Source organism: Ixodes scapularis, unplaced genomic scaffold (genome assembly GCF_016920785.2).
Source record: "Ixodes scapularis isolate PalLabHiFi unplaced genomic scaffold, ASM1692078v2 PGA_scaffold4__175_contigs__length_147842914, whole genome shotgun sequence".
Classification (NCBI taxonomy): Eukaryota; Metazoa; Arthropoda; class Arachnida; order Ixodida; family Ixodidae; genus Ixodes; species Ixodes scapularis.
The window spans coordinates 112,270,222-112,281,928 of record NW_024609879.1 but is presented as its reverse complement, the minus strand read 5'-3'; the positions used below and the strand labels follow the sequence as shown (position 1 = coordinate 112,281,928).

The following is an 11,707-nucleotide window of genomic DNA, read 5'->3' as shown; positions in this document are numbered from 1 at the left end:
CGTTTGTTGAAGAAAATACACTTCTGTGCTTTTCTTCTGAGAAACTTAGTGTCATTAAAACAGCTTATCTGATCAAACTGATTGAGACTCAAATTGATATCAACATTACCGGTCTTAGTTGAGCTAGTTCTTTCATTCTTTGTTAATGTGAAACCGTCGTATCCTTCTTCCCTTCGTGTTTCTGATTAAATTCTTCAGCTGCCATATCAACAATGACGATGTTTTTTTTTTCTCTTTGTAGTAAGTGTTTGCTTGGCACCCACTGCTGGTTTATGGATGTGACACGCTGATCTCTAATTCGTGTTTCTCGCTATTCTTCGGGGGTTTTGTACGTTTTTTTCTTCTTCTTCTTTAATGACAAGGTGACGCCATTTATATTTCGAGAACATGTACCTGGAGGATTTCGGCTCAGTGGACCGATCGCCACTCTTCTTGAGCTCATCGCCAGAGCGACAAAGCGAAGGTAACAATCCCGCTTAACTCGACACGTGACAAATGCAGAGAACTGTAAGAACTACTGTTCATTGTTGAACGATGTCAGTTTTTATCGAAAAATAACTCAAATTTCGTATGTCCTTTACCTTAAGCCTTTATATGAGTCGAAACTCAAAGTTCTATATCATATGCTGAGTGCAGACGATCATTTTAACTAACATCAGGAGAGGACGAACCGACAATTCACTTTTACCTTCACAGAAATAAAGTAAAAGTAGTGACACACACCCAGGTTTAAGTAACCAGGCATAGCAAATTGTACAAAATCAAAACAAAAGTTGTACATATTCCCTTTCGAAGCTATGTAGTGTAAAGGGTGGCTAAAGTGGAGCTTATGCTGGAAAACGAGCCGGAAAAATCGTGGACTGATCATAAAATCTCGAAGTTTCGCTTAATCTGCATTGAGGTGGACAGGTCTGCGTTTTGAAAATTCAAGGGACAGTTCTATTTCTAAAAATTAAGAATTACAAACTTGCCAAAGTCAATAGCGAACGCGTTTACAGACGACAGAGTTAGCGACGAAATTTCCTCGTGGTGCCCTCTACCGATTAGCGCAGCGAGCACACTACAGAGTGCCTCCTCTGCTCGTTGCGTCTTTTCGGGAGATGGCGCTACAAGTCACGCCCATCACTAATTTGGGCGTATGCGAACTCGACAGCGTCGGTTTAGGCAAGATTTTGATCTTATTAAATATAGGAAGAAAACTCCGTCTTCAAATTCCACAATATCAAACTTATTGAGGTACATTCGGAGAATGTTTGAGCTTTCTATGTGCTTGCGCCGATTTCACCTGCTTTCTTTACAGCGCAAGATCCGCTGTATCCGCCCCTATATAGAGAGGTGTGCAATTTGCCTCTTCTTTAAACGAATCTTCTATTTATTTATTTGATGATAAACATAAATATTGGCCCTAAGCCGTTACATAGGAGTGTAATAATAAAGTATATCTATAGAATTCCAAGATGAACTTAATGCAACAAAAGCGATTAATCACAGTGAATACCTCTCAAAACGGTGTAAATTAAATCAGTGAGGCAGTGACACCCACATCCATATGGTACATCAGTGTAATGATGTGCGTTTCGTTGCTAAAGAACACCATATTTTCCACGTTCAGGTTACTGGTTGTGAACCGTCGAGAAACAACATGGGGATTTAAAAGCAACGGAACCTCCACTGGATTCGTTGGACTGATTTTTCGTGAGGTGCGTAGGACCTTGTCTCTTGTATTCTCTAGCAACTCAAAAAACGGAAGACGTAGGGAGTCCCTGGCATATAACTATCGCTGCGCAAACAGTAAAAGACGCAGCTTTACGTGACAAGAACGCCAAAGATCGAATCACAACGAAGGACGCACTGCGTTTAAGCTGTCCGCGACAGCGCTTTAGATTAACAGACTTCGTAGCATTTCATCGTGTTCTACTGTAGCTTCAGACTTGCTTAGTCAAGACATAATGGTAATAGTACGATCACTTTTTAACGCGATAGCGTTAAGGGGCTCATGTCGCAGAAAAGCCGACGTCGGCGTCGGTGGCTTAGTGACGGCAAAATCCTTACCGGTCGATATATGGTCATGACATCAAAGCCACATGACCTCACGCGGGAATTTCAAACAACCTCCAACGCTAATGTGAAGCGTAACGTCACGCATGGAATGAAAGTGATTTAAAAGCATGACATGTAATGCGAAGGAAAGTTCGCCGAATATCTCGAATGATTTTACTTTATAAAGTAATTCATTTGCCTTAAAAAGAAATTTGAAAAATTTTAGATCTTCAAACCCATGACCCTTCTGTTGCGAGCCAGACACGTTACTGACAAGGACATGTCCGCTGCACTTCCCGCCCACACGTAGGAAGAGCATGAGACGTGAATGTGAATGCGCTACGAAAGGGGCCCGATAATCCTATCGCGTCATGTTTGCGTTCTTGAGAAGAGTGGCTTTTGGAAACAGTAAACATCAGCGGTTAGGGGCAATTTTTGAGGCATCCTTTCGTTCACGGTTCAAGAAAAAACCACTGCTCTTCTTAAAAGCATGTTGCAAAATCTGTCAAGCCCGGGTAACAAAGCATATTTATCGACATCGTAAGTGAACACACGCGCATAATGCCAATATTTACCAACACGGGTTGTTGCTTGATCCCAAACAAGAATTGTTCAAGGCTCAGACGTTTATTCTTCGTAATACAACGCTTACCTTTTCTTATAAAAATTCCCAAAAAAGGATTTTCTCTTTCCCCGTAAAAACGTATGGTGCTAGTTTCCCCCTTTTACTATCGATTTCGTTATTTCGGAATCCTTTCTCATTTGTTGTTTATATAACGCGCGTCAAACAAAAAAAAAAAAAGCCTTATAAATATTAAGCAATTGAAGCCTCTCTGGATCCTCTTCCTCCGTACCAGCGTGTGTTCTGCTACTACCGATGTGATCAGGGAGGGGCAAGCAACCCTAAGCTGAATGTTCTGACAAAGTGAAAACGCAGTGCTTGAGGAATACCGATTAATGATTACGCTAATTCACTTTCCAAGCATAGAGGTCGCTCAAATTTCCAGGTGACGCGCTACGCAATAATATTCAGAAAATTACGTCGTGACGAAAACGCGCTCGAGCTAAATCTTGTTCCTGTCGTTAAAATGCACCCTTACAAATATGCGACCGCGTCTATTGGCCAATTCAACTCTCCTGCGTCACACCACTGCGGTGGCGCTGATGTCGGCATTGCGCATGCGCAGATGGTCCCCTCAGGCGAATCTGGTTTCTGCGCGCGCTCATTGCGCAGATCCGGTGTGGGACAAACGCGGTTTGGTGTGTGCAGTAACATTTGAAATGAATGTCTAGTCGCATTTGAAATTATATTGAACCTGGAATATGCTTGGCAATTCTCAATGTTGGAATCTCGGGCCGTGTAAACTTTTGCCAGATCTGCCGACCTGTTTCAGGAAAGCGATGTTTTCGTCGGTCCCGTCATGGCGACGCAGGAACGAATGGAAATGGGTGAGATATCGCCGTCCTACATGTTCACCGAGATGCATCTGATGACTGCCAAACCCGGGAAGTACATTGACCCGTTTGGACTTGCGAGCACTTTCAGTACAAAGGTGAATATCTGTTGTCTCGAATTGGCAGATAGTACGCCACCTGTGTAAATTCGCTTCTTTTGACGGCAGTATGAAGAACTCGTGTTATTCGTGTTTTTAAACGTTGTATGTTTTTAAGTGACATAATTGTTTACCTGACATATTGGGAAAATGTATGTAAACTTTACGTTTGGTGGGATGCAAAAGTTACTAACACGCCATCTGCCATCCTACTTCCCGCCACTAGATTTAACATAAGATTAGTGTAGGCTTAATTTTAGACAAGATTGCGGGCGAAAATAACAAAGGTATAACTATTTATTTAATTATATATACTATTGCTATGGCTGGTCATGAGTTTTATACATTTGTTGGTTTTATGAAAATCGATTTTCTTCTTTTCTAAACTTTGTTTAACATCGTTAGTAGAAAAAAAAATATATATATATATCTCGACGTGTACAGCAACGAACATTGGAATTGTCTAAAGTCGTCTTAAATGACCAAAATAAAACCACGAAATAATATTAAAATACTTGAACCATCTACCTTAATCACATAGCACGAAGAAGACGCATTGGTTCGTTTCCGCATTTTACTCCAATACAGGCTACTGCTGCATATCCCCAACTTTCAGTGTCTTGGTTGACAATGTCCCAGCCTGGCACTTTCTATTACACCAAGAGTTTTAATTAGAATATTTCCTATGTAAGACAAATATAGTACATCTTGATCGTATACTGATGAAGCCAGGAGTCGGAGAACTTTCAGAGTGTTTTTAACTGTGCGGGGTTAGTGTGACACAGTCACGATGTCGTAGCAAGTACATGACCATGTCACTTGACGTCGCGGTGTCTAGTCGTGATGTTACGTGATATCCAGGTGCCCACGTTACGCGACATGACCTGAGGCCACGCTACGCAATGCTGTCACGCGACGCTACCTTACGTGACGCAGTATCACGGGATACCGGAACATCCCGTTGCCACTTCGCGAAGACGCATATAAAGGCCGTAACGCTGACGACGTCACCTTATACGCTAAATTTAGCGCGGTCTAAGATACCTAAAGTTTACAAGAGCATGACGGTTTTCTCTTCGCACTTTTTTGGGGATGCCAGTCCTTAAACACTTTTTACGTTAAGAAGTCGAGAAAAAGGCGGTGATCACTTTGCCGGTAGGTTAGGTCAGGTTAGGTTAGGTTAGGTTAGATTAGGTTAGGTTAGGTTATAGACCGAGTCTTTTTCTAACAGGTGTGGAGTGGACTACTCATCAGCATGATTATAATGACTCTACTCCTGACGCTTGACCTATGCCTTGCCAAAGGTGACACCGCGAGGCTGGGACGGAGATTTGGAAACAGTCTCTGGCTGTGTTGCACGTATTTCTTCACATCAGGTACGACGCTTAGGAGGCGTGAATAATTTGCATACGTTAGAGTAACCCTTTATCCTATTTGTCTTTTCTTTATATGCAAGATAGCTTTAGTGTTGTGCATAAAAGAAAACGCAAGAGGTGTGCGTTTCCGTTAGCCTTGCGTGCTCCACGCTTCGCATTGCACGTCGTCGCCATGCGCCGTCCGTGTCCTTCTTTACCCTGTCGGTCGTTTTTTTGCGCTGTTTTAACCTTTTAAGTATGTCATACCAACTCGCCCAGGCTTCAACTTTAGCTTCAACTTTACCATGCGCAAATCCGAGACAGAAGTTTGGGCTCCACGCACGCGTAGTGTGGAGCAAGTAACGCTGACGCAGACGCAGAATGCTTGCGTTCGCTCGTGTGAGCAACACTAAGCTCACTACTGCTAAACATTCGAAAATTCTGCAATTCGTTTGTTCCGAATTCTAAGCTGATATTGTTAAGCGTATAGAACAGTCTTACTTTTTTTCATTATATCCGAGATTGTACAAACTAGAAATAAATTTGACTAATAGTACGCTATAGTCTATCAATCAATCTCGAGAGATCGGCGCCTGTCTATCCCTGTCTATCGCCGTAAGCTCGGCGATCGCAGGTATAAAATTAAAATGAAGGCCTGGCATGGTTCCACTGCAAAGGAGAGAAGAAAAAAAAGTCAAAGTCGTTTACCACTCCCTGTAACGCCGAATTGGAGCGCAGCTCTTGAGGAGGAGGGGAGGGTACTGAGGGCCACGTGTCCTCAGTGGGGGGTCACGTGACCTTGGTGGGGTCACGTGGGGGAAACACGTGCCCCCTCAGAGGTCACGTGACCTCGGGAGGGGGTCACGTGACCTCGGGGTGTCACGTGACTCCCCAGGTCACGTGACCCCCGGGTCACGTGACCAAAATTTTTCCGCTAGATTTAGCGGGGAAATTTTTTCCGCTAGATTTAGCGGGGAAAGTTTTCCGCTAGATTTAGCGGGGAAATTTTTTCCGCTAGATTTAGCGGGGACATTTTTCCGCTAGATTTAGCGGGGAAATTTTTTCCGACATTTAGCGGGGAAATTTTTCCGCTAGATTTAGCGGGGAAAGTTTTCCGCTAGATTTAGCGGGGAAATTTTTTCCGCTAGATTTAGCGGGGTTTTCCGCTAGATTTATCGGGGAAATTTTTTCCGTTAGATTTAGCGGGGAAAGTTTTCCGCTAGATTTAGCGGGGAAATTCTTTCCGCTAGATTTAACGGGGACATTTTTCCGCTAGATTTAGCGGGGAAATTTTTCCGCTAGATTTAGCGGGGAAATTTTTCCGCTAGATTTAGCGGGGAAATTTTTTCCGCTAGATTTAGCGGGGAAATTTTTTCCGCTAGATTTAGCGGGGAAATTTTTTCCGCTAGATTTAGCGGGGAAATTTTTTCCGCTAGATTTAGCGGGGAAATTTTTTCCGCTAGATTTAGCGGGGAAATTTACCCATGCATAATGCACCGCGCGGTTACGCCGACGGCGACGGCGACGCCAACGGCGACGGCGACGGCGACGCCGCTCAAGCCGGAAACGGGCGCTTAAGAGCTGCGCTCTAAAAAAACATTCTTAACGGTTAAGGTCGAAATCTCATTGGCTACGGGGCTATAATCAGATGCTCGAGTAACGCCACGCATTGTGCTTCTGAAGCGGTGGGTGACTGTACAGGTCTTTCATCATTGTAATGCATTTTCAGTTGAAAAAACTGCTCCCATACTGCTTTTCTTATCGGCCTTTGCTTCATCCCACTCTGCGCAGTATCACCAACCAAGCAGTCGAACATTCATCGAAGAATTCTTCTGGGAAGCTGGAGCTTGTTTCTGTTCTTTCTTATCGCCCTGCTGAGCAGCCGCCTTGTCAGCACCATGCTGGTGAAGAGCACCGAAGACCACGTGGACCAGCTTCACGATGTTCTTAGATTTCCAAAGCTGAAGATTTTGGTGGAAAGAAAGACCGGATTTGAGTGGTTCTTAATGGTAAGATAACCAGTAGAAAAAAATACTTCGTTATATTACAGGTTATATACACTTCGTTATTTTACAAGCAAAATGAACATAATATTGGTTTTGTTTTTACTTAAAACGTAATGCTCGAAAAACCGCAAGAAATGCCGAAACTAAAAAAAAAATAAAAAAAATAATAATTGACACCTAAACACGGTCATGAATACCTACTATTGACACTTATCTTCGTGCAGGAGCGTCCACGGGAATTAATCAATATTTTTCTTAGTTCGTCCTTTGATTTGCTTTCACAGAGACAATAAAACTCTTTTCTATAATAAAAACACTCGGAACCAAGTAAGATGAAACTCGTTGTAACTATGTTTTCCGAGGCCTGGGTTGCATGATACATGCAGGTATTTAAGTTTACTCTAAAATATGATGGTTATTCGAGCCTAAAATGCATTCCAGCTAACTATTTGCATTCCGCAATTACACTTACTTCTAGGAAAGCGCGAATTTTGTAGAGATTTTCAACGGGCAATATCATCAAATTGTGTTTTCAAAGAACGATAACGGTAGTAGAAGCTAACATTGTTATTCTATAGCAAGGAAGCACTGGCGGAGATATCGGGCCTTCCGAAATAATTTGCTAAAACTCCTTATAATTGTTTTGACTTTCCACTTTTACTGAAACCCTTTCTTGTATGTGCAGCGTGTCATATTATTACAATATAGTGACTGAATAAATTCTAATATATGTTGTTTTTTGTTGTTGTTTTTTCTTGGGGGGGGGGGGGGGGGGGGGTAAATTTTACTAGTAAAGAGTTTGAAAGAATAAAATATCTCGAAATTTTTCCTCCGTCGATCCCGCCCACTGCCAATAACATCATCCTATATTTAGGAAAATATTTTTATAATTTCAGTCTCTATGTAAATTCAAAACGTCTGATCAGTGGATTTTAATATATACGTTAAGACATCGCTTAGGGAGTCTAATTAAAATTCCCCCGGAAACACAGCGTGTGTTCATGAACGTTTCGCCGTTATTAGTGTCGCTCTTTCCGATCAGATAGACCAAAAGAACTAAACTTGCGAATTTCATTTTATGCGACTTATTCCCGCTGATGCTGAATGGCTGTGACACCTTTCGTTTTTCTTCTTTTTTAAAAGGATTTGCACGCAAGCATTTTCGGTGTTTTTCTGTCTGTATTTTGTATTTTTCTTTGTCAATATCAGTATACCACGGGCGGCCGGGCCTCGTATTCATAGTTTATTTGAATTCAGAAAGAAATTAACGTGCACATCGCGACACTGTTAGGGCGAACACGACATCGTCGCGCATTATCGCATTTTACTTCTAAATAGTATCAGCGAGCACGAAATTTTATCGCTTACATTATAATACTAAATGAGCTCCTTCCGTAGCAATAATAACTTGGATGACATCCCTTGGTTTCAAAGAGAAAAACTGAAAAAACCGGCGATCGCTTGTTCGCGCTAACAGTGTCGCGCTCTGTACGATAGGCAAGTAGGAAGCGAATAAATCATTCGCGTCAGGTGAATAAATTTCCATGGTCACCGACAATTTAAATGCAGGGCTTTTCTTAAACTGCCTCTGTTTCTTAAACTGTCAGCCACCACAGTGCCTATCAAGACGGGTAGAAGCAGCTTTACGATGTACATGGTCTCACCGACGACACCTTAATTCCAACCGCCGAGGATACATAATCCTTTGGGAGCCAGTGATAAACTCGTGTTAACATTTTTTCCGCACTTTCTTTCTGGCCGTCTTTTGAGCTAATAAATACCCTCTGTCCCTCAGCCGTCATTGAGTGTAGACAGCCCATAAAATCAATCGCTGTCTCGTACGTTTTTCCACGCAGAAGCCGAAAACAGAAATGTTCCTGAGGCTCCAGCGTCTCGTGGAGCCCGTGGCAGGAGCCATCTTTCCCGGGGCTAAGCAAGATGAAGTGTTCGACCGCGTGGAGCGCGGAGGTCACGTGGTCCTTTTCGACCGCTACTTTCACGACGCCACGCTGGCGAGGCGCTTCGCCCAGCGGGGCCACTGCAGCTTCCGCATGGCCAGACAGAGCCTCTACCTCCAGCCAGTGAGCATGCTCATACGCAGGACCCTGGATCCACGTCTGAAGACTGTCATCAAAGCCCTGTACGTTCCGCAGGTCGAAGCGGCTCTGTACGGCCAGCAAGTGTTCCGAAAATGCGCCCTTGGGGCGTCGGAACTCAAGGAGGGGCAAGCCAATCAATGGGTGATTCATTCGCCGCCATTGATTGAGCTCGGGGGAAGACAAAAGCTCGTGGGCTCATAATAAGAATAATAATTGTTTTTATTATTATTATTTGAAGGGTAAACAAGCCCACAAGGTGCGCAAGAAGCGCGAGAACTTACACACCCCTTAGTCTCTGACAGCTTGAGAACCACAAGGCGTAGCTTGTGTTTCTCCCCTTGTACATATCATCTCATAATCACCATAACTACAAACGTGGCACCGCGGGCCTTCGTGTGGCCTTTCTGCGGTGCCACGGCTCTCCTGAGCCAATAAAGATTATTATCATTATTTTTATTATTAGTAATATTATTATTATTATTCCTGTCCGATCTTTTTCTTCTCTTTTTTTAACGTGAAATGTTTTTTCCCTAGTTTCTCCGGATTTTGTAAAGCCGTGGCCTGCCTCGCCCCGCAATGCAACGCGCGCGGTGTTGCGCTATGGGACGCCACATGCCTACACACCAATTCCGTTTCCCCGATAAATTTAGCGGGGAAGTCTAATTAATTTATATGCCTGTGACGTCCCGTAATGCAAAGCTCGCAGCGTCCCATTATGGGACATCGCAGACCTACATACCGATTCTGTTTCCCCGCTAAATTTAGTGGGAAAATCAACGTCGCGGGACTTACACACCAATTTAGTTTTTCCGCTAACTTTAGCGGGGATATTGGAGTCACATGACCTCAAGTCACGTGGTGCTTTTGAAAGTTTCACGTATACACCACAATTGCCCAGCAATTTGCCGTACCATTTCTTTGTGTATGCGATTCGTTTTCGCCGTTTTAACTGGTTGATATCGCAGTCTTATTGGCTGTGAAGTGAAAGTCAGATGATGTTCGGAACTCGACAGGAGCAAGTGCTTTCAGGGAAAGCAGATGTTCCAGGCTTCTTAGTCTATAGCCTTGGCGCCTATGCATTACCCCTCCAATCAGAGCTCAGCGCTCCGACTTCCCCGTGGGCTTGAATCTCCTCCTCTCCCTGATGTTCTTTCCGTATAGTACTAGGATTTTAGGTCCAACAGTCGTTCCTAACCATGTATGGTGCCCTCTCTCTGCCTTTTTTTTTCTGTTGGTATCAGATGCAGGAGGATGTATGAGATGGCACTCTATCAAAGGCCGATGGAGCCGTTCATTTTCAATGCGACCAAGTGCTACCAGGAAGAACCCGAAGAAGCGTTCGCCTTCCGGTTGGACAACCTGCAAGGCGCCTTCCTGTCCCTGCTCATAGGACTCGTCCTGTCCTGCGTCGCGTTCGTCGCCGAGATGATCGCGCCCGCGGCACACTCACGCCGGCGCCAGCACAGAGTTCGCTCACAAAAAGTCACAATCCGAACGTCTCCTCCATCGCCCAGCTGAATCTATTGTTTTCGTGTTTTCCCGATAGACGCGTTTCGAGACCCCATCGAGCAACAATGGAGGTCGCCACATGGCGGACTGGGAAAATTAGCGGAGCAGCCACTAGGTGGCGTGCACTATTAAAGGGGGGGGGGGGGGGGGGGGGGGGTCAATTCTGATTGTAAGTATGGTGGCCCTTGTGACGTAAATTCTCGCCAGTGGCTAACAGGCTGAAAACGTCAGGGAGGGGTTCCAGCGCTCCCGCTTCCAGCGAAAGCTTCGTACCTTCGACGACGCTTCCGGCGTCTGGTGAGCCAAGAGCTGACCACGCTAGACCAAAGCATGGTGAAAGGCAACGAGGAGGTAGTGGAGGCCGAGCGTTCGAAAGAGGAACCCTGCCTTTTTAATCTTCTAAGTAATTATAAAACAATCACTCGTTCTTTTTTTTTTTTTTTTAAGTTGTGCTTTTTAGAACGCACCGACTCGGTACAGCAGGTAAAGCTCATATGAATAGCGTTTCCTTTTGAATCTGACGGTTGCACAGACTGTGATGTCTTCTCACTCGGCAATTAAAGAATTCCACGGATGTGTCTTTTTTTATATATATTTTAAGCATAGTTATCCGGACACTTAGTAGCAATGATTTGTCGTTTGTTCTGTGTTACTACAAAAAACCATCTGCAGATAGAAAACACAAATTGAGCGGCGGCCCAGTTTTTACTCGATAGGAAGATCCGTCTGAATGTTTTATATTGCTGCGAGTGGCGCTTTAGTATACTTTGAAAGACATAATAAATACGAATGGCCGGAAACATTCTTTTTTACTACGCTTGCCCAGATTAGGGGAAATAAGTACGGGGCAGGCAAGCTAAAGCAATATTCTTATATAAGAGCCTTTGTATTACTTCGTGGAAAGACGTTGCTATCATGAATATATATATATATATATATAACTATTTTTTTTTATGCAGCAACGGTTTGAAGATTAGGAATTTCATATCCACCACAGACTTGCATGCGAAATGGGAAAGCACACAAGTGCGCGCTCAATGTTTTCTCCAAAATAAACATATTCCTTCTGCTCATCGTAAAAAAGAAGAAAACAAAGCGCTTAAGCCAGCTAAAAATGAGTCAGGCTTTTACGTCTACATAGATTA

At 43.7% G+C, this 11,707-nt stretch overlaps 1 protein-coding gene across 1 annotated transcript; it reads left to right on the top strand.

Annotated features, from left to right (window-relative positions):
* The first annotated feature begins 344 nt into the window (after positions 1-344).
* On the top strand, positions 345-10,605 carry LOC115324176. The gene is made up of 7 exons (XM_042293356.1): positions 345-463; positions 1,613-1,700; positions 3,435-3,593; positions 4,825-4,969; positions 6,740-6,957; positions 8,811-9,094; positions 10,295-10,605. The coding sequence occupies exons 3-7, from the start codon at positions 3,462-3,464 to the stop codon at positions 10,569-10,571; spliced, it is 1,056 nt and encodes a 351-aa protein (XP_042149290.1). The 5' UTR covers positions 345-463; positions 1,613-1,700; positions 3,435-3,461; the 3' UTR covers positions 10,572-10,605.
* Positions 10,606-11,707: the final 1,102 nt, after the last annotated feature.

Excerpts from the sequence above, each read along its gene's own strand:
- LOC115324176 (XM_042293356.1), top strand. The coding sequence starts at position 3,462 with ATGGCGACGCAGGAACGAATGGAAATGGGTGAGATATCGCCGTCCTAC. Across the intron at positions 6,958-8,810 it reads GATTTGAGTGGTTCTTAATG|AAGCCGAAAACAGAAATGTT; the intron begins GTAAGATAACCA and ends TTTTCCACGCAG. Across the intron at positions 9,095-10,294 it reads AAGACTGTCATCAAAGCCCT|ATGCAGGAGGATGTATGAGA; the intron begins GTACGTTCCGCA and ends TGTTGGTATCAG.